Source organism: Sinohyriopsis cumingii, chromosome 2, assembly GCF_028554795.1.
Source record: "Sinohyriopsis cumingii isolate HCF-2022 chromosome 2, ASM2855479v2, whole genome shotgun sequence".
In the NCBI taxonomy this organism is placed as follows: domain Eukaryota; kingdom Metazoa; phylum Mollusca; class Bivalvia; order Unionida; family Unionidae; genus Sinohyriopsis; species Sinohyriopsis cumingii.
Window position 1 is genome coordinate 155,439,956 of NC_142962.1, and position 20,647 is coordinate 155,460,602.

General features: G+C 32.5%; 1 protein-coding gene across 1 annotated transcript in view; it reads right to left on the reverse strand.

Annotated features, from left to right (window-relative positions):
* Positions 1 to 20,647, reverse strand: part of LOC149806161 (dynein regulatory complex subunit 3-like) — a 39,737-nt gene that overhangs the window by 8,867 nt on the left and 10,223 nt on the right. The window contains exons 4-8 of the mRNA XM_089951059.1: positions 17,520 to 17,686; positions 15,338 to 15,484; positions 12,545 to 12,664; positions 8,274 to 8,388; positions 3,323 to 3,495 (exon numbers count right to left, since the gene is read on the reverse strand). Coding sequence (XP_089807185.1) covers positions 3,323 to 3,495; positions 8,274 to 8,388; positions 12,545 to 12,664; positions 15,338 to 15,484; positions 17,520 to 17,686 — 722 coding nt within the window. The remainder of the gene's footprint in view (positions 1 to 3,322; positions 3,496 to 8,273; positions 8,389 to 12,544; positions 12,665 to 15,337; positions 15,485 to 17,519; positions 17,687 to 20,647) is intronic.

A 20,647-nucleotide genomic window follows, 5' to 3' on the forward strand; every position in this document is an offset into this window, starting at 1 on the left:
AAATTCAATAGTTGTTATGCATGTTGATTTTCATACTCAACTTAATTAGCAACATAGCGCCATAATAAAAATATTAACAGTTTTCTGGATTGAAGTTGATTATAATTATGTAATTAGCAACAAATTATTATGTAGTTAGTTGGTACTGAAAGTAAAACTTTTCTCATAATAGACGTTTTCCATATAAATAACGTTACTATCAAATTTAGGTCATATTCTTTGTTATTTCACAATCTATAATGACAAAACTTTTTCTATGATGCCATAGAATATAGTAAGAAACCAATGACTATAGTAGACAAATATGTAGAATTTGAAAATCCAAAGTTTATTAAAGAAAACAAGTGAATGGAATTTAAGTACCCATAATTTATTGTAGTACATAAATGTCTGGAATTTGAGTATCCATGTTTTACTATAGTACACAAATATGTGGAATTTAAACACCCATTGTTTACTATAGTACACAAATATGTGGAATTTAAACACCCATTGTTTACTATAGTACACAAATGTCTGGAATTTAAACACCCATAGTTGATTATGGTACACAAATGTGTGTGGGATTTAAACACCCATAGTTTATAATAGTGCACAAAAGTGCAGAGTTTAAATACCAATATTTTATTATAGTACACAAATGTGTGGAATTTAAATACACATAGTTTATAATAGCACACATATGTGTGGAATTTAAATATCCATAGTTTAATTATAATAGTACACAAATGTCTGGAATTTAAACACCCATAGTTTTTTATAGTACACAAATGTGTGGAATTTCAATACCTATATTTTAATTATAATAGTACACAAATGTTTGGAATCTCAATATCCATATTTTATAATAGTACACAAATGTGTGGAAATTTAATACCCACAGTTTATAACAGTACACAAATGTGTGGAATTCTAATACCCACAGTTTATAATAGTACACAAATGTATGGAATTTTAATACCCACAGTTTATAATAGTACACAAATGTGTGGAATTTTCATACCCATAGCTTATAATAGTACAGAAATGTGTGGAATTTTAGTACCCACAGTTTACAATAGTACACAAATGTGTGGAATTTTAATACCCACAGTTTATAACAATACACAAATGTGTGGAATTTTAATACCCACAGTTTATAATAGTACACAAATATGTGGAATTTAAATACCCATAGTTTATAATAGTACACAAATGTGTTAATTTAAATGCCCTGAATTTATTATAGTATACAAATGTGTAAAATTTAAATACCCATAGTTTATTATAGTACACAACTGTGTGGAATTTAAATACCCATAGTTTATTATAGTACACAACTGTGTGGAATTTAAATACCCATAGTTTATAATAGTATACAAATGTGTTAATTTAAATGCCCTGAATTTATTATAGTATACAAATGTGTAGAATTTAAATGCCCATAGTTTATTATAGTACACAAATGTGTGGAATTTTAATACCCACAGTTTATAATAGTACACAAATGTGTGGAACTGTAATACCCACAGTTTATAATAGTATACAAATGTGTAGAATTTAAATACCCTTAATTTACTGTAGTACACAAATGTGTGGAATTTAAATGCTCATAGTTGATAATAGTATGCAAATGAGTGAATTTAAATACCCCCAGTTTATAATAGTACACAAATGTGTGGAATTTGAATACCCATACTTTATAAGAGTACACAAATGTGTGGAATTTAAATACCCATAGTTTATAATAGTACACAAATGTGTAGAATTTAAATACCCAAAGTTTATAAAAGTACACAAATGTGTAGAATTTAAATACCCATAGTTTATAATAGTACACAAATGTGTGGAATTTTAATACCCATAGTTTATAATAGTACACAAATGTGTGGAATTTTAATACCCATAGTTTATAATAGTACACAAATGTGTGGAATTTTAATACCCATAGTTTATAATAGTACATAAATGTGTGGAATTTGAATACCCATAGTTTATAATAGTGCACAAATGTGTGGAATTTTAATACCCATAGTTTATAATAGTACACATATGTGTAGAATTTTAATACCCATAGTTTACTATAGTACACAAATGTGTAGAATTTAAATACCCATAGTTTATTATAGTACACAAATGTGTGGAATTTTAATACCCATAGTTTATAATAGTACACAAATGTGTGGAATTTTAATACCCATAGTTTATAATAGTACACAAATGTGTGGAATTTTAATACCCATAGTTTATAATAGTACATAAATGTGTGGAATTTTAATACCCATGGTTTATAATAGTACACAAATGTGTGGAATTTTAATACCCATAGTTTATAATAGTACATAAATGTGTGGAATTTGAATACCCATAGTTTATAATAGTGCACAAACGTGTGGAATTTTAATACCCATAGTTTATAATAGTATACAAATGTGTGGAATTTTAATACCCATAGTTTATAATAGTACACAAATGTGTGGAATTTTAATACCCATAGTTTATAATAGTACACAAATGTGTGGAATTTTAATACCCATAGTTTATAATAGTACATAAATGTGTGGAATTTTAATACCCATGGTTTATAATAGTACACAAATGTGTGGAATTTTAATACCCATAGTTTATAATAGTACATAAATGTGTGGAATTTGAATACCCATAGTTTATAATAGTGCACAAACGTGTGGAATTTTAATACCCATAGTTTATAATAGTATACAAATGTGTGGAATTTTAATACCCATAGTTTACTATAGTACACAAATGTGTAGAATTTAAATACCCATAGTTTATTATAGTACACAAATGTGTGGAATTGTGTGAAATTTAAGTAACCATAGAACTTTACCTCTTACTAACAATGATCTACCTGTAAAAATTGGCACTACATACAAATATTTTCTTTTACAATTGGCACATGCCCTGTGAATATTGTAGACACACACTAACATTGTACAATTGACCATGAAATCAAGGTTTATACTTTCCATAATCATTAATTATGATTTTAAGCAAATATCTCTGGCCTGATCAGCTATAGTATTGTGCAACAGTAGATCTGGTTCCACAGTTTTCATAATAGGGCATTCATTTCACTTAATTTAATCCAATTAGGTCATAGCATATTTACTCACATATAAATGAAGTCTAACTGCAAACAACATAGACCTTGATTTGATGCCATATACTGCACTGGCACATCAGGGCTTATGTTGTTTGTTCTACTGACCAATTCTAACAGACTGCACAGACCCAGATCTGCTGGGGCATTATGCAATGACAGATCTAGGTCTGTGCAGTTCTCAGTTTGATCTGACTTGTATATGAATAGATACTGTACCTTCTTTTTGAACACCATAAAATCAGCTATGGTTTTCATTCCCATTTCTTTGTTTTCAAGTTTGGCCTCCTCCACACATTCCCAGAACTGTGCCACTTCTTCCTGGCGTTTTTCATTCTCCTGAAGACCAAACTCAAACATCTGGTGACAGATTGCCACAAATTTCTCTTTAAATGTAACAAAGTGTTAAGGCAAATAAACAATTGAGTAGCACAAAGAGATTTCATTTTAAAAAAATCAAACAAAATTCTGCCTCTGAAAGGACAACTTGAAATATAAATCCAAAACAAGCAAGGAAAATTCTTCCCCTGATAGGCATACCAGAAATATAAATCTACTGACATATTGCAAAATATTTCTTCCTCTGGATAGAAAATTAGAAAGAAAAATAAATATTGGCTTAAAAAAAGATATGTTAAGAAATTTTACTGCAAAATCTATAGAAATCTGTGAAGGTATGTTAACAAATTGAGGAAACCTTGTATATAGTTACAGTAAGCTAATATACATTAGCAGTCAGTTTTAGAAAAACACCATCACAGGAAGGGACGAAAAATGTAATCAAGTCCCTAGTATAATTGAAAGTGGGATTATGTGAAGCTCTTGATGCTTACGTATATAATGGCACCTCGTTTTTCAATCATAATAACAGCATATATTCAGCACAGTGAAAGCAATAAATTGTTGAGAGGCAGAGAACATATCATAATTTTATTTCATTTTTGTCTATATTTAACTGGATTGTAAAACAGCTGGCTTATGGACTGAGGATGTCTGTCTACCTGTATGGCATCAACACTGAGGTCTGGGTTTTTGCTAAGCTCATTTTCACATATATTATTGCTTTTGTAAATGTTTACAAGAAGTACTACAGCCAGCAGTGAAAACACTTGATCACTGTATTTATATTTCATGATTCAGTGGTTTGTACTTACCTTGCACTAAACTCAGTTGTTATAGGTTAGAGCTTTTGCTTAGTTCAGTTTTTCTGACACTGAGACGTACAATACCTTTCAATAAAAATTATGTCCCTGTGAATTATTTCCCTCCACAGTGACCTGGGCAAACATTTTTGGTTTGCTTATTTTCTCAGATGCTGTTGTATCAAGAGTCATGTAACTTGGTATACTAATACATCATAAAGAGTACTACACATTTGCAATAAAAATTAGGTCACTATGACCTATATTTACATTCAAGTGATCTCAACAAACCCTTGCATTTAGCTGCTTCATACATGCTATTATTGCAGAGTGGTGTAACTTTATACATAGGATGTATCAAAAGAAATGCAGCACCACTGGAACAAGAGGGGTTTGCAATCTAGCCATTATGGCCATTGGTGGGTTTTCTTGATATCTCAATCGTATGACAAAGTTGGATGATTTACTACTTTGCAAAAGCTTTCGTGGTGACATGAGGTGGCTAATGAGAGGGAGAAAACTGAAGAAACAAAACCAAATTACCGCTCTCATAAAAGTAGCCACATAATCTTGTATAAGCTGGAACCTGTGACTACAGAGGGGAGAAGCTGGTATGCTTCTTCTGTGCTGTCTTAAGTTCCCATTGTCTCTACTTATCTCTAATAATAATAATAATAATAATGACTTTATTTAAAGAGGGTAATGCAATTAGCTAAGAACTAATCAACCTTGAGGCCCTCATTACAAAGGAATTCATTTATTTTAGCCACATCTCTGAAGCCAATGGATATATTGGGTTTGGAAGAAGGAAATAGAGTGGGCATTTCTAATCTCAGCTGGAATACTATTCCAGAGCAAAGTTCCAGAGCATTGGAAACTTTTTTTAAAAGTAATTCCTTATTTAGTTTGGGAATTTTATACTGTTTGGTAGACATGGATCGCAGGTGGGGAGTATTTCAGGTAGCCTATGCTAGAATAGTGATTGTAAATATTCAGGAGCACTATTATTGGATATCCTGTGCATTAATTTGGCTTTTCTCAAAAGGCTTTGGTCTTTAATAGGTAATTCTTTTAACTTACCAGCTAAATTGTCCTTGTTTTCTTTCTGTACTGATATTAGCCCAAATGCCATTTTTTTAAAGATGTGCCAGGTTTCCTATGATTTTATCATTTGAATTACCCCATACTGTATTACAGTAGTCTAAATAGAGTTGTATGTAACTGTTATAAAATAGTTTTCTGTGCCTTTCAGGGAGAAAATGTCTTATCGTACTGAGAAGCCATAAACTTGAGTTGACTTTTTTACTGATATGTTTGATATGTTCAGTCCATGATAGGTTATTATCTACCAAAACACAAAGTAATCTATCATGACAGACCATTTGCAAATTTTTATCCTTCCATGTCAGACATAGTTCATCACTATCAAGATTTGTCCTTTTTTGCTGTATTGAGATAAGAAAATGTTTAGTTTTACCAGTATTTACCACCATGTGCACCAGTTGTCCAGTTTGTTTAGGGCATTCTGTAAAGAAATTCTGAGTTCATGCTTTGTGTTTTGGCTGTCTGACAATGTTGTGTCATCTGCAGATGATATTGAGTCCCTTAATAAAAGTGATAGGTCATTAATAAATAAAATAAAAAGTAATGGACCTAGAATTGAGCCTTGTGGTACTCCATATCTAATTGTTCCAGGTTCAGACAGAATATTATTTATATAAACATATGTTCTCTCACTTAAGTATGAAGTAAACCATCTAACTGTGATTTCATCACGTTGGTAGATTTTCAGTTTCTTCAGAAGGGTTTCATGATCCACCATGTCAAAAGCTTTCCTGAAATCTACAAATACAGATCCTATTATTCTACCTTGGTCAAGTGCTTGAAGCCATTTATCAGCCAGGGAGATCAAGGCAGTCTCACATGAATGTTTCTGTCTAAAGCCTGATTGATTAGGGTGTAACCGCAAGTGTTCGGTTAAATATGATACAAATGAGTCATGGACATGTTTTTCAATCAATTTTGATAAGTTCGTTAGTATTGAGATTGGTCGGTAGTTATCAGCATCATCATTAGAACCAGATTTTGTGAATAGGAGTTACTTTTACAGTTTTCCATATATGGGGACAGATGAGGTTGCAATAATTAAATTGATTATGAATGTTATGCTATCTTAATAGCAGAGGCAGAAGATTTAATGAGTTATGGACCAATCTGATCAAGTCCTGTAGCTTTCATGGTATCAAGTTCACTGAGACATTTTTTAACAAAGTGTTTTGATACTGGTGGGATAGAGAAACATACCTCCTTAGAGATTTTGCTGTTGCAGAACTTTTTTCAGTTCATTAAAGTTGTTTTCTATCACTGGTTCTTTTAATTTTGTGGTAATGTTAATGAAAAAATCATTGAAAACATTTGCACTGTCAGTGTCATCAGTGACTATGGTGTCATTTACCAGAAGTGAGTGAATTTTATTTGTCTGATCTTTATGTGTTCCTCCAGTAAATTCACTGAAGACTTTTCAAATGGAGTTTGTGTTGCTCTTTTTGTTTTCAAGCAATGATTGATAATAAGTTTTTTAAGCTATTTTAATCATACTTGTTATTTTATGTCTCCATACTTTATATTGTGCATGGTTTCCCATAGCCTTGAATTGGTCTCATGTTTTCATAGCATCTAGGATTTCAGTAGTAAGCCAATTAGGTTGGATTTCATTCTTTACTTGATGTACTTTCAGTGGTGCATGCTTAGATACTACATCCATAAATAAGTCACTCCACACCCTCAGAGCTTCATCTATGTCATCCAAATTTTGGATTATATTCCATGGAACTTTATATAGGTCATTTTTGAGAAATTATTCTTCATTAAAAATTTTGAACGATCTGTAAGTGATAGTTTTGTGTATATTTTTCTTATTTCTCTTGCATTTAACCTTTCTTGTCAAAAAAGTAGGATAGTGGTCACTAAGACCAACATTCTGTATATTAACACAAGCCACATTGTCTGGTAGGTTGGTATAAATGTGATCAATAAGAGTGCTTGATTTTTCTGTTACCCTTGTGGGCTCATTTACCAGCTGGACTAGGCCTAATGATTCAATGAATTCCATCCATTTTTTCCTTATTTGAGTCTTGAGAAGGTCCTTATTTATATCACTGAGTATATATATTTCTTTCTCTGTGCAAGAACATTTTCCATTTGTTTCAAAAAGTTATCATTCCAAATTGCTTTGGAGGAAGCTGGCCTGTAAATGAAACCAACTATGAATGATTTTGCATTATTTTGAAAACTTTCCACCCAGACACTCTCAATTTCATGTGATTCCAAATCAAGTTGCCTTCTGCATTTACATCTTCCTTAATGTATACAACAATACACCTGCCCCCCCACCCCCCCCGCTGTCTCTCTGTCCCTTCATAATGGTTTATTGTATCCTTGACAGTGAAATGGATTATCATTGTGGTTAGCATTTAATTTGGTTTCAATGAGTCCTAAAACATGTATATTATTTTCCAGGCCAGCTTGACAACATTAAAATATTAACAATTATAGCTGATGATAATATCTTGAAGGCAGAGACATTTGGTTGCTATATGGTCTTAATTTAATTAAAAAATAAAATCTGAGACTGAGATTAGACTTAACTTTTCCATTGCAATAAATACCTAAAAAAATAATTAAAATAATTGCAGGAAATGTTTCTGCACTATTTTGAAGAATTGTTGCAAATTTTCTTGGCTCAATCTTGATTAGAAATCTGAATCACAAAAAAAAATTTGTATCGGAAACTTATGTTTTGCAAATTCCAGCCCTTGGAATACATATTCCATAATTTAACATTAAATGCGAGTTGAATAGCAAACATTGCACCCATATCTGCCATTAAATAATACAAAGGCAGATCAGGGTCTAAGCTCTTCATTGTATCCATAATTTCAAGCAAGCCACACAGATGTCATTTTATAGTATTAGGGTATATCAGGATCTACTGGTATAAAAAGCAATATTACACCAAAAAAAAGGATATGTGAGAATCAGATCATCTACACCTGGCATCTCCTTGAGTCTGTTTCCTTCTGCGTCATCTGAATACATCATGTCAAACAAGCTTGGACCATCCATTCCCTCAACATATGCATTCTGAAATATAGTTAGACATGTATAGAAAAATGCAAAATTCCCACCTTAAATTACATAGTTTTACCTAGCATACAAACTGAGTGAATTTATACTTTTTGCTAAATATTATGTGATGAATATGATAGAAATGTTGGTGTCTGTCAGGACAGACAGAAATCTGTGGTAGCTCAGTTGGTAGTGTTGGATTTATAACCCAAGGAATGTAGCCCAAGCTGGCCGCCTTGGGAGGGCACTTAGCTTCCATTTCCTTGTCATGACATAGCCAATAAATGTGCAGAGTTTAATGCGGATCAATAGACAAAATAACATTCCATCAAATGATCTGCCAAATCAGATGCATGTGCAGGGCAATGCATATATGTGTGTGTGATGTGACATTGGTAAATAACAGTGACCTTGAATAATTAGTCAGAGAAAGTGTGTCAAGGTGCATGGGGAGTACTTTGAGGGAATACACTGATATATCATTTAGTATGTAATAAAGAACTTTTTTATGAAGTGAACTTATACTCAGAACTTTTTATGTACCCCTCATACAGTAGAATCTGTCTTCAAAAGAACACTCATTCTAACAAAATTCATGTTCCCTTGAGTTAGTTCATTATGCTATATAATCAGTAAATCGAGGGATAGAGAATGCGTTCTATAAGACAGGTGGTTTCTCACAGCAGTGGTCTTTTGAGATATGTTTTACTATTTGATTGAAATAATCCTGGATAAAAGTGTCTCCAGAAATGTTTATTTTTACCTGCCAATCAGTAATTTGCTTTCATTTTATATAGCTAATATGCTCAAATGAAACATTCACTAAACTTTAATGACATATTAGTAATCTGATATCTGCACACATTTATCTTAATGTTAATTAAGCTGTGTTTCCTATAAATTCATTGGCTACCTTGCCTAATTTGCTATATTATCCAGGCAATAATCTTGTATATCTATTGAACTGTTGGATAGTTATGGCAGTCATGTGTGTATATATGATAATGTTATGATAATTTGGAAAGAAATTCTCTTCTTTCAGCACTCAGTCTATAAAGCCTTCTTTCATATCACCAAAAATACCATATCTTCAAGGGTTTCTCTCCAGGTGATTACATTTTTGTCCTGGCTGTGGCTTTAAACTATTCAAAGATATTAAATACAAAAATTCTTGTCCCTGAAACCGTATTTTTTTCTCTCAAAAATCAGGCAAGAATAACAAGCCATCGGTCTATTTGCATGTTTTACATAACCAGCTGGAAAATGAAGGCATGTGATTTCGGAAGAGGGAGTCACATGACCTTCACATGATCTTCAGTAGAAGAGTATTTAAGAGTGCATTATTTATCTGCCCAGTGTTAAAAGTTAGCTAATAATGAAATTCTCTTGGTACATTATGCGTTACCAATCCTGCATGCTTCCATTTTTAGAAACATAATTTCACATGCAAATGCTGTATCAGCCACCAACATTTTGGCAATTAAATCACCTGAGAACACCAACACCATCGTTAACTCATTCATATGTTAATAAACATGTGCAGGAGATTGTACTCGTATTGTAAAATAAATATTTATGTGTCTTTCTGTATACTTAGTATGTCCCCATCCCACTTGCTGTGTTTCTTTCAAAACATTGTTAAAGACTGGCATTAACAGCTTTCATAATATTGATTTGACAATGACAGCTGTTGACTCATTGATGTATTCTGTGGGAGTGACTAATATATTTTGGTAAATTATCCCTCTCCCTCTCTCATACTGATGTCATTAGTTCATGCAGATCTGCATTTTGTACACTCACACGCATATGGATAAACACAAAGTAAAGGCAATCTTTTAACAGTAAGATACAAATATGCTTTCAGACATTCCTGTTTGAGAATTGTGTGCTAGTGATGTCCAAAACTGAGCAGCATTATAAAATCAAATATGCATGGTGAAATCTCAAAATTTATGTCATGATGATACTTACAATTATGGTGTTGTTATTATTATCATGAAAGAAGAACAATAATGACATAATTGTAACTATCATCATAATCATCACCAACATCATCACCATCATCATCATCTTAATTAAGAAGGACCATAATAATATGTTGTAATTATTATCATCGATATCAACATCTCACCATCATCATTGTTATTATTATTTTTATTTTGTAATATAAATACATACGAAAACTTCTAAGTAAAATTGAAATTCTTCTGTTAATTAAAACATGTTTAAAATTGATATGATTACATATCTGATGGAGAGTAAGGATTACTAAACTCAAACTGGTGTACTACACATAGTTACCACATAAAGTTTACATACTATATTGTACTGTATTTGATAGTGAGTAAGAATTAATACACTGAAAGTGGCAAACTACACATTGTTACCATATCAATTTTACATACTACACTGTACTGTATTTTATAGCGAGTAAGAATTAATACACTGAAAGTGGCAAACTACACATTTTTATCTTATCAATTTTACATACAACACTTTTCTGTATTTGATATTGAGTAAAAATTAATACACTCAAACTGGTGTAATACACATTTTTATCTTATCAATTTTACATACTACACTGTTCTGTATTTGATAGCGAGTAAGAATTAATACACTGAAAGTGGCAAACTAAACATAGTTACCACATAAAGTTTACATACTGTACTGTATTTGATAGCAAGTAAGTGGCAAACTACACAGAGTTACCACATAAAGTTTACATACTGTACTGTACTGTTTTTGATAGTGAGTAAGAATTAATACACTGAAAGTTGCAAACTACACATTTTTATCTTATCAATTTTAAACACAACACTTTTCTGTATTTGATAGTGAGTAAGAATTAATACACTCAAATTGGTGTAATACACATTGTTACCTTATCAGTTTTACATACTACACTGTATTGTATTTGATAGTGAGTACGAATTAATACACTGCAAGTGGCAAACTACACGTTACCACATCAACTTTACATACTACACTGTACTGTATTTTATAGCAAGTAAGAATTAATACACTGAAAGTGGCATACTACACATTGTTACCTTATCAATTATACATAATACACTGTATTGTATTTGATAGTGAGTAAGACTTAATACACTGAAAGTGGCAAACTACACATTGTTACCACATCAATTTTACATACTACACTGTTCTGTATTTTAGAGTGAGTAAGAATTAAGACACTGAAAGTGGCATACTACACATTGTTATCTTATCAATTTTACATACTACACTGTACTTTATTTTATAGCAAGTAAAAATTAATACATTGAAAAAGGCAAACTACACATTGTTACCTTATCAGTTTTACATACTACACTGTACTGTATGTGATAGCAAGTAAAAATTAATACATTGAAAAAGGCAAACTACACATTGTTACCACATCAATTTTACATACTACACTGTACTGTATTTTATAGCAAGTAAGAATTAATACACTGAAAGTGGAATACTACACATTGGTATCTTATCAATTTTACATACTACACTGTACTGTATTTTATAGCAAGTAAAAATTAATACACTCAAGCTGGTGTAATACACATATTTACCACATCAATTTTACATACTACACTGTACTGTTTTTGATAGCAAGTAAGAATAAATACACTCAAAGGAGTGTACTACACATAGTTACCAAATTGATTTTACATAATACACCCAACTCTCCACAACAGTATCAATAATCTCAGATAAAATCTCCACTGAAGTTAAGATTGCTAGATATTAAAATTATTATAATTAAAGTCCACAGATCATATGTTTTAAGAAAAGCATAACATGAACACATGCAGTGCTCTAATGGAATTTAGTACTTAATCCCTTTTCTGACATCAGTGCATCATGAGACTGGGTGCTTCATTAATTGTCTACAAGTCAACTGATCAAGCAAATAAAGCCACAATTTTTCACATTTACAGTGGGTTTTGTTGGCATAGGAGGGACTTGTAAATGCATACTTATATTAGTTATAGATTAATGCATGGGAAGCTATCATTTTATTGCAGAAGGGATGACATCAAAAGGGGGGATCAATACAGTATTTTCAAAAGTATGGACAATTGTGCCAAATCTATCTGTTATCTTTCTTTATATTTATCTTCATGCATTTACTAAATTATTTCTTTAATTATTTCTATTCAAACATTAATACCCTATGCAGTTCAAGCTGCTTAGCTTTCTTTTCCTCATCCTCTTTCTTCAACTCTCCCTGCTTCTCATTGTGTAGCATCTCTTCAATTGGAATCTGGTACTTCTCATATGCCGCATCTTTCTGGAGGAATAAAAACACAAGGATAAAATATCATTCACCAATAGTATCATTGCAAGGCTATGGTAGTGTTTCCCATGGTATCACTGCCTGCTATGTTAGTGTTTCCAATGGTATCACAATGTTAGTGTTTCCAATGGTATCACTGCCTGCTATGTTAGTGTTTCCAATGGTATCATCTCCTGCTATGTTAGCGTTTCCAATGGGTATCATTGCCTGCAATGTTAATGTTCCAATGGTATCATCTCCTGCTGTGTTAGTTTTTTCAATGGTATCATTGTCTACTATGTTAGTTTCCAATAGTATCATTGACTGCTATGTTATGGTTTCCAATAGTATCATTAAGTGTTATGTTTGTGTTTCCAATAGTATCATTGACTGATATGTTAGTGTTTCCAAGAATTTAACCAAGATTACATGAAGTAACATGAGTAATATACAAGGCACAAGTACATTACCAACATTAAGGAATTTATGTACAATGCTTGTCCAGAAATGAAATGAAGGATTAGATCCCTAATTTTAGTAACTGACCTTGACTTCCAACCTTCAACTTTGAAATCACTGTGTTCTTTTTTGGACAATTTATTCAAAGGGAACATACACTAAGTTTCCTTAAAAATTGTTCAAGAGATATTCTGTGTGTGTGTGTGTGTGTGTTTGTCTGTGTGATTTTTAATGTGGCTTTAGCAATCTTTCAGTCATATCGCTACAATGTCTGCAGAGTGACAGTTTAAAGTGATGTCATGCACTGGGACATTACGTGGCAGATATGTAGCATAATGTTCCACCCAGTCACATCATCCTGACACCAGGCCGACCAGTCCTAACACTAAACTCTTAATGCTGAGCACCAAGTGAGGCAGCTGTAATACCATTTTTATAAGTCTTTGGTATGACTTAGCTGGGGTTCGAAACCATTACCTCCCACATCTGAGGCGGAGCTTCTAACCACTTATGCCACTGGACAGACATTCAGTAATGAAATGCAAGGGCAAAATTTAATTATCATAACCTTGAACTTAAGCCACTGACTCCCAAATAAATAGGGGTCTTTGTTAGGTAAAAGGGTTATAATATATGAAGCATGTTTCACTGAACTGGTTGAAAAGACCTTTTGGTTTAGGATGTAATAATAGTTACCTTGACTCTAAAGATCCCACTCCCCAGACAAAATCAACAGAGGTCTTTCTTGTACAATGCAATATTGTATACGAAATGCATTGTATATTGCTGAAGTTACTGTCCTAGAATGAAATGCAATATGGCCAAATATATTTGTAATAACAGTTACCTTGACTTATGAAGGTACCACCCCACAACAGAGGTCTTTCTTGAGAAAAAGGCAATGCAATATTTTATAAAAAATGGATTGTGTATTGCTAAATTTACTGTCCTAGAATGAAATGCAACGGCTGAATAATTTTTTTGTGACAGCAGCTTATACCCTTGGAGTTCCTGACCCCAAATTAATAGGATTCTCTCTAGGGCAAGGGGGAATATTTGTACTAAATGTTGCTGTATTCAGTTGTCCAGAACTTAAGTTATCTGGAAATGAAATGCATATGCAAAATCTATTTTTTAGTAACAATAGCCTTGACTTTAAGCTATTTGTCCCCCAGATTAAGTGGGGTTTCCAATGGGTTCAAATGGAACAAACAACTTAGAAAAATTTGAATTCTGTTATTATTTAGAAGTTAAATGCATAGGGAAAAATTGGGGTATTTTAGTAAGCAGTGACCTTGACCATTTCATTATTGATCTTAATATCCAAAGGGCTTTTTCTTGGGTTAAGAGAAACACATGTACTGAGATGTGTTAAAATCTGTTCACTAGATCTGACACTAGACCAGAAGCCTCCACCCCACCCAGTCCTTCATTTCACCCTTTCATTTGTCTGACCACCTGGACAGATGTATAAGCTATAATAGCCTGTATCTGTCCCTAGCAAGGTATAAAAACTACAAACCTACAAATGTGCAAGATTCACCCCCATTATTTTAGTAAAGCACTGAATTTTGAAAAGGGGTCATAATTCTGTCAAAATGGCAAAACATAAACTTTTAAGAAACATTTGCAAAGACATGATGTACAACCTTGTCCCTCAGTTGCTTTGTTGTGGTATTTACAAGAAACAATTGATAAAAACCTCCAACTGGAACAGTCTGTTCATGACCTTACTGACCACATCAGTATGGAGAAAGGGACAGAATTCAGTAAATAAGGAAGGAACTAAATTATGATCCAAAATACGTAAATCTCATTAAAACTATAACAATGATACAAACAAACAATATTGCATTGGGAAAATGGAAATTTCCAATTTAAACCAAAATGGTTGTTCAATAAATTATCAACTTTTATGGGTAACACTAAATTTCATTAATGCTGGTGAAAAACGTAACTTCATATAGATTGTTAAAAAAAACGAAAGAAAGAGACAAAGTTGAGAAAACTGTTGAAAAAGGCTAAAATTGTATTTTGAGACTTTACTGACAATAATATAATAATTGAAATTACTAATAATAATAAAATATTCTCTGATTATTCACAGAGACACTTAAATTTAATAATACTCAAATATTGTTACTGACAGCAGTATTATATTATTGCCTTTAAAATCTTCTGCAAATTTGTCTAGTCCATTTAAAAAAAGGCAAAATAGAGAATACTCACTGACTGCTGATCTATGAGCCTATAGTCCAGAAACTCAACATTGGATAAAAATGCTATAACATACATTCTGTACTCTGGCTGGGAGCAGAATGGATTTCCATTCAGATTCAATGTTTTCAGCTTCTTAAAGCGTCTCAAATATACCAACTGCAACAAAAATGGAAAAACATGAGACGACTATAATGGAAAAAATATATAGAGCTGTTAAACCAGGATAAGTAAGATTATGAACCAATTTTTCTTACACTGACCTTCAAAAGTACAGTAAATATGCATAAAAGCATAAAAATGCATAAAAGTACCATAAATATGCATAAAAGTACAGTAAAAATGCATAAAAGTATAGTAAAGATGCATAATAGTATTGTAAATATGCATAAAAGTACAGTAGTACAGTAAAGATGCATGGACTTGAAAAGAGCAATAGATATATAATTACTTTGTATTTAGGTCTCTGTCCTTTTTAAACAAAAGTCAAAGATGATGTGAATCACTGCTCTCATGTGCATGGATTCATGCATGCTCACAGTGTCGTACAACTTTGCAAACATCATTCAAGACAGAGACTTGAAACCTTGGAATGTGATTCAGGATGATCTGTAAATTTACACATCAGGTTTTAGAATTTAGATTCATTCCCTAGCTTAGAGAGGGGTGGGTGGGAGGTGGACACTGCTGCATCAATATAATTAAATATAAACTGTTTAGTAATTTCAGGAGTTGTTTTTGTTAAATAACTCATCCAACACAGCTCCAGCCAGAGACTAAGGTGGTCTCTAGATGTGAAAAACTGTTTTAGAATTTTGAGCCATATCAAGGGGTAGAGTTACATGGTGGAAATGCAGAGTTCATACTGAATTTTTTTCTCCACCACTAGAATTGGGCAAAGTTGTGAGAAATAGGGAGGAGTGATAAAATATGTTTAATCTTCAATATTAAAATATTTAAACAGCAGTTTTACTATACCTTTAAGTCAAATTATATAAAAGCAAAAGAAATTCTCATTTAACTTTATGAAATTAATAATTTTGTTTCTTAGTTTAAATGACTGAAGTTGCAGAATAATTTTATTTTGCAAAGAAAGGTAACATCAAAAATGGGAGACAGACATTGAGGTTTAAAATCTCTTCCTACATTTACAGAATCAAATATGAAGAAAAAAATTTGTTTACATTTACTACAAATCTTTCATGTAATAATTTACATGCGAATGGCTTCCAAATGCATGATGAAATTTTGCTCATTTTGAAGCTTAATATATGAATTGATGTCAGGAATCTCGATGAAATGTTTTTGACACAAAGTTGATAAGAAAAAGCATGAAATTACAATTCAACTTTTTGAACAGAAGGATACACAAGAGCTGATGGTGTACTTAGAATAAGAAAGCATTCAATGACTGGCCACCAAAAGAGTGTGAGAAAAGATATCAACTTGAAAAAATGTGAAACTGACTTTGCTTTGAAGCAACTGTTTCAACAGAATCACCCTTAGCATAGACTCTGAAATGTGGTCCCTGGGTCATAACTTTCAATGTACTGACCCAATTTCCACCCTCAGAAAATTACTCGTCCCCAATGGACAACAAACACCAACACACCCAGGCAAAGATTAAGACCATCAGAAAAAGGGGGATGAAATACAATTGATCATAATTTCAAATAAAATATGAGCAAATGTCCATGCATTGTAGAGAAATACCACAAAAGTCTAAATACTGCGACATTAAAATTTTTTTATTTGTTAAAAAAATCTCTGCAATGTTAAAGTGATGTTTGACCATTTTTTCTCTGCCAACATTGTCAGGACAGAGTATTCTGTATTACTTTTCAAAATGGCAAAATTTCACCCTGGAAAAAACAGTACAAGACAGATGCAAAATATTAGGAAAAAAGTCCAGGTCTATCACATTGATTGATTTTGTGAATAAATAAATAATTTCTTTCCCACACTTATTCTATGTATCTGAAAAATTAGTTTTTAAACCAAACAATGGCATTTTTGAAATACAGAAAGGGATTCCTTCATCCTAAACAGACTCAAAATGAAAGAGATATACAATGTTTATATGATATAACAAAACACAGACACACTATGCATAATTTACTTCCAAAACTATAGGAACAAAAGTAAAGTTCTAGTTAAAGTCAAGTAACTGAGGTGTATACCTTCTAAGACTTACATTTTCCAGATCCTTCAGGTCATTGTTTCCGATGGAAAACACCTGTAAATTAATCAATGTGTCCATATTTTCTACTTTGCTTATTCTGTTGTTGTACAGGGTTAAGTCTTCCAGTCTGGTTAATTTACCCAGACCCTCTATGATCTCAATGTTATTAAAGGACAAATCTGGAAATCAAAAGAAAACTAAAAGTTTAAAAAAAGATAATACTGCATTATCTAGGGGCAACATAGAATGAAGCTTAAGTGGATATCTAAATTAAATGGTCACCTTTCCATTAAGAGATTTTGCAAATAAGAAAGAACTTTATGCGACTATCATATGTGGAAAGGAAAGCTACACTAAACAGTAAGAGGACATTTTGTTTTGTCCAAAAGTAAATTCCTGTAAAGTAATAAACACTTAACTTTGTGTAAACGTATACCTTTCCTTTACTGTGTACATTAGCTTTCAGTGTGCTTTGATTATTTAACTAAACTAGTCCATTTTTTAATGTATTTATATCAGTAAATCTTGCTTTGAAAATGTAATGGGCTTATCATCATTATTCCCCCATACAAAAGATGACTGATTACAAAGTACATATCTTTTCTGAACCAGTTTCACTGCATACATCATGACTAATGTTACAATCGCTTAAATATTTATTTTTTCTACCTAAATTATATGATGGACCTCTGCACCTCCAAACTAAAGTTTGTTTTACTCCATATTCTCAAGTGAACTTCAATTCACAAAGTTTGATTATAATACAGCAAAACAAAACACAGTCTGAGTATTGAACAAAACACAGTCTGAGTATTGAACAAAACACAGTCAGGGTATTAGGCAAAATGCAATTAGGGTATTGGATTTAAAAAAAAAACGATATTGGACAAAACAAAGTCTGGTTATTAGATAATGCACAGTCTGGTTATTAGATAAAACACAATCTGGGTATTGGGCAAAACACATTCTGGGTATTGGAGAAAACACAGTAAGGTTACTGAGAAAGCACAGCCTGGTCATTGGACAAAAAAACAGGGTATTGGACAAAACAGTCTGGGTATTGGACAAAACACAGGCAGGGTGTTGGACAGAACACAGTCAGGGTATTGGAGAAAACACAGTAAGGTTACTGACAAAGCACAACCTGGTCATTGGACAAAAAACAGGGTATTGGACAAAACATAGGCAGGGTATTGGGCAGAACACTGTCAGGGTATTGGATTAAATACAGTCTGGGTATTTGAATGAACACAATCTGGTTGTTGGACAAATTCATCTCTAACAGACATCAATTAGAATGTCCACATCCTTTCCACTGCATGCTTGACAAAAGCCACTGGATGTAACTAGTGGCCATTTGAAGTGCTCTCAAGTCCATGTTTGTTATTAAGTAATAAAATCTTTTTTTTCCATGTCACAACAACTTGATGACAAATCGTCACTAACTGCAATGAAAACAATAAATTTGGGCAATGGAAAATGAATGATTTTCTCAGTTTTTCCAATAAAAACTTGCAAGAATGACATGAAAATTAAAATGTACAAGAATTTCATTGGTGGATGAAACATCATCAAATGTCATTTTCAATGTCTATCTCTTTATGATCATCTTTTTTTCTCCACATATCTAGCTGGATATTCTTGCACCAAAACTTTGTCATTTGGGAAGTATCACAACATTTTAACCTCTAAGTACCTTTCAGTGTGTTGAATTATTCTGGGCTTGGAATGAAAAAGAAATGAAGATGATCTGATTATAATAGACATATACTATGAAAGGATATCTGTTTGCTATTTAGTACTGACAGGCCCAAGTTCACATAGGCAACCCTTGCTACATATGCTGCTAATCAGGCTGCAAGAACCAACATCAATAACATGAATGTTAGATATAACTCTGGAGTAAGTGTACTCCAGAATGGTGGCCACTGGAATAAGTACTTCCTCTCATTGGATCATTTTGACTTAATTAAGCTATTTAAGCTAATTTAACAAGAATACTATGAAATATATGCATGTCCTGTGTTTAATAATCCTCTTTGTTAAAGCCCTAGTAAGGCATGGTTGACTCTGCAGATTATTGACCTATGGGTCTCAGTGACATAAATCAATACATCTTCAACCAAACCATTTGGAAACCATTATTTTCTCTTAAGGCTTGTCTTGACCTTGACCTTAGGACACCGATATTGATAAAGTTGCTCTAAAAGCAAGCCATCAACACAGTTTGGTCAGGGAACATACTCTAGGACAATTACAGTGCAAAACCCTTTTTTTATTCACAATGACACTGACCTTTGACCTTTTGACCCAAAATAAATAAGTCTCTTCCTCACCTTTGAGCAAGTCCTCCACAAACTTTGGTTAAGGTACATGGTCTGAAAATAAATTTATTATGCAGAAAACATCTTTCAGTCAGTGAGCTTGACCTTTAAACTTTTGACTCCAAACTTTGGTGTAGGTGCAAAGTTTGGAACTGAAACTGAATCTTTTGTGTAGAAGCCAAATGTAATTTTTAGGCTGCAATTGCCTTGACCTTTTATCCTTAACCCTCCCACAATCAATATGCTTCTCAAATACTAGAAATGTCAGTCATCCACAACATTTAGTCTGGGTTTGTGATGTAGAACTAGTGTTATTGTACATATTGTGCAGAAACTATTATTAAACTTTCAGTCTAACTGACTCTAGCTTTTGACCTTTTGACCCCAAAATCAGCAGACTTCTTCTTACCCTAACTGCAAGCCATTCAAAATCATTTAATGAATTAAATTTTGATACACCCACCAAAAAGTTGTATATTGTTATGACATCTGTTCATCCACCCATCTATGACTTTTGGGGTTTCTGCATAATAACTTTAGCTTTACTCAGTGTTTATAAAGCTTGCGTTCATTGTTTGAAAACCTAACAAAGCTAAATAGGTCATGCAATTGGCTACAGAACAGATAACAAATGATAAAAAGTCCATTTCTTATGAAGGCTGAGTGACAAGTTTCCTAAGTTTCTTCTCTTGCCATTCAATTTGTTTGTCATTCCAACTTAGGTACAGTCTAATTCGTAAAATTGGCACCATTGGCAATTGTACGTATGGAATAAGCTCTTTAACACTATTCATGGGAGCCATAAGTCAACCATAT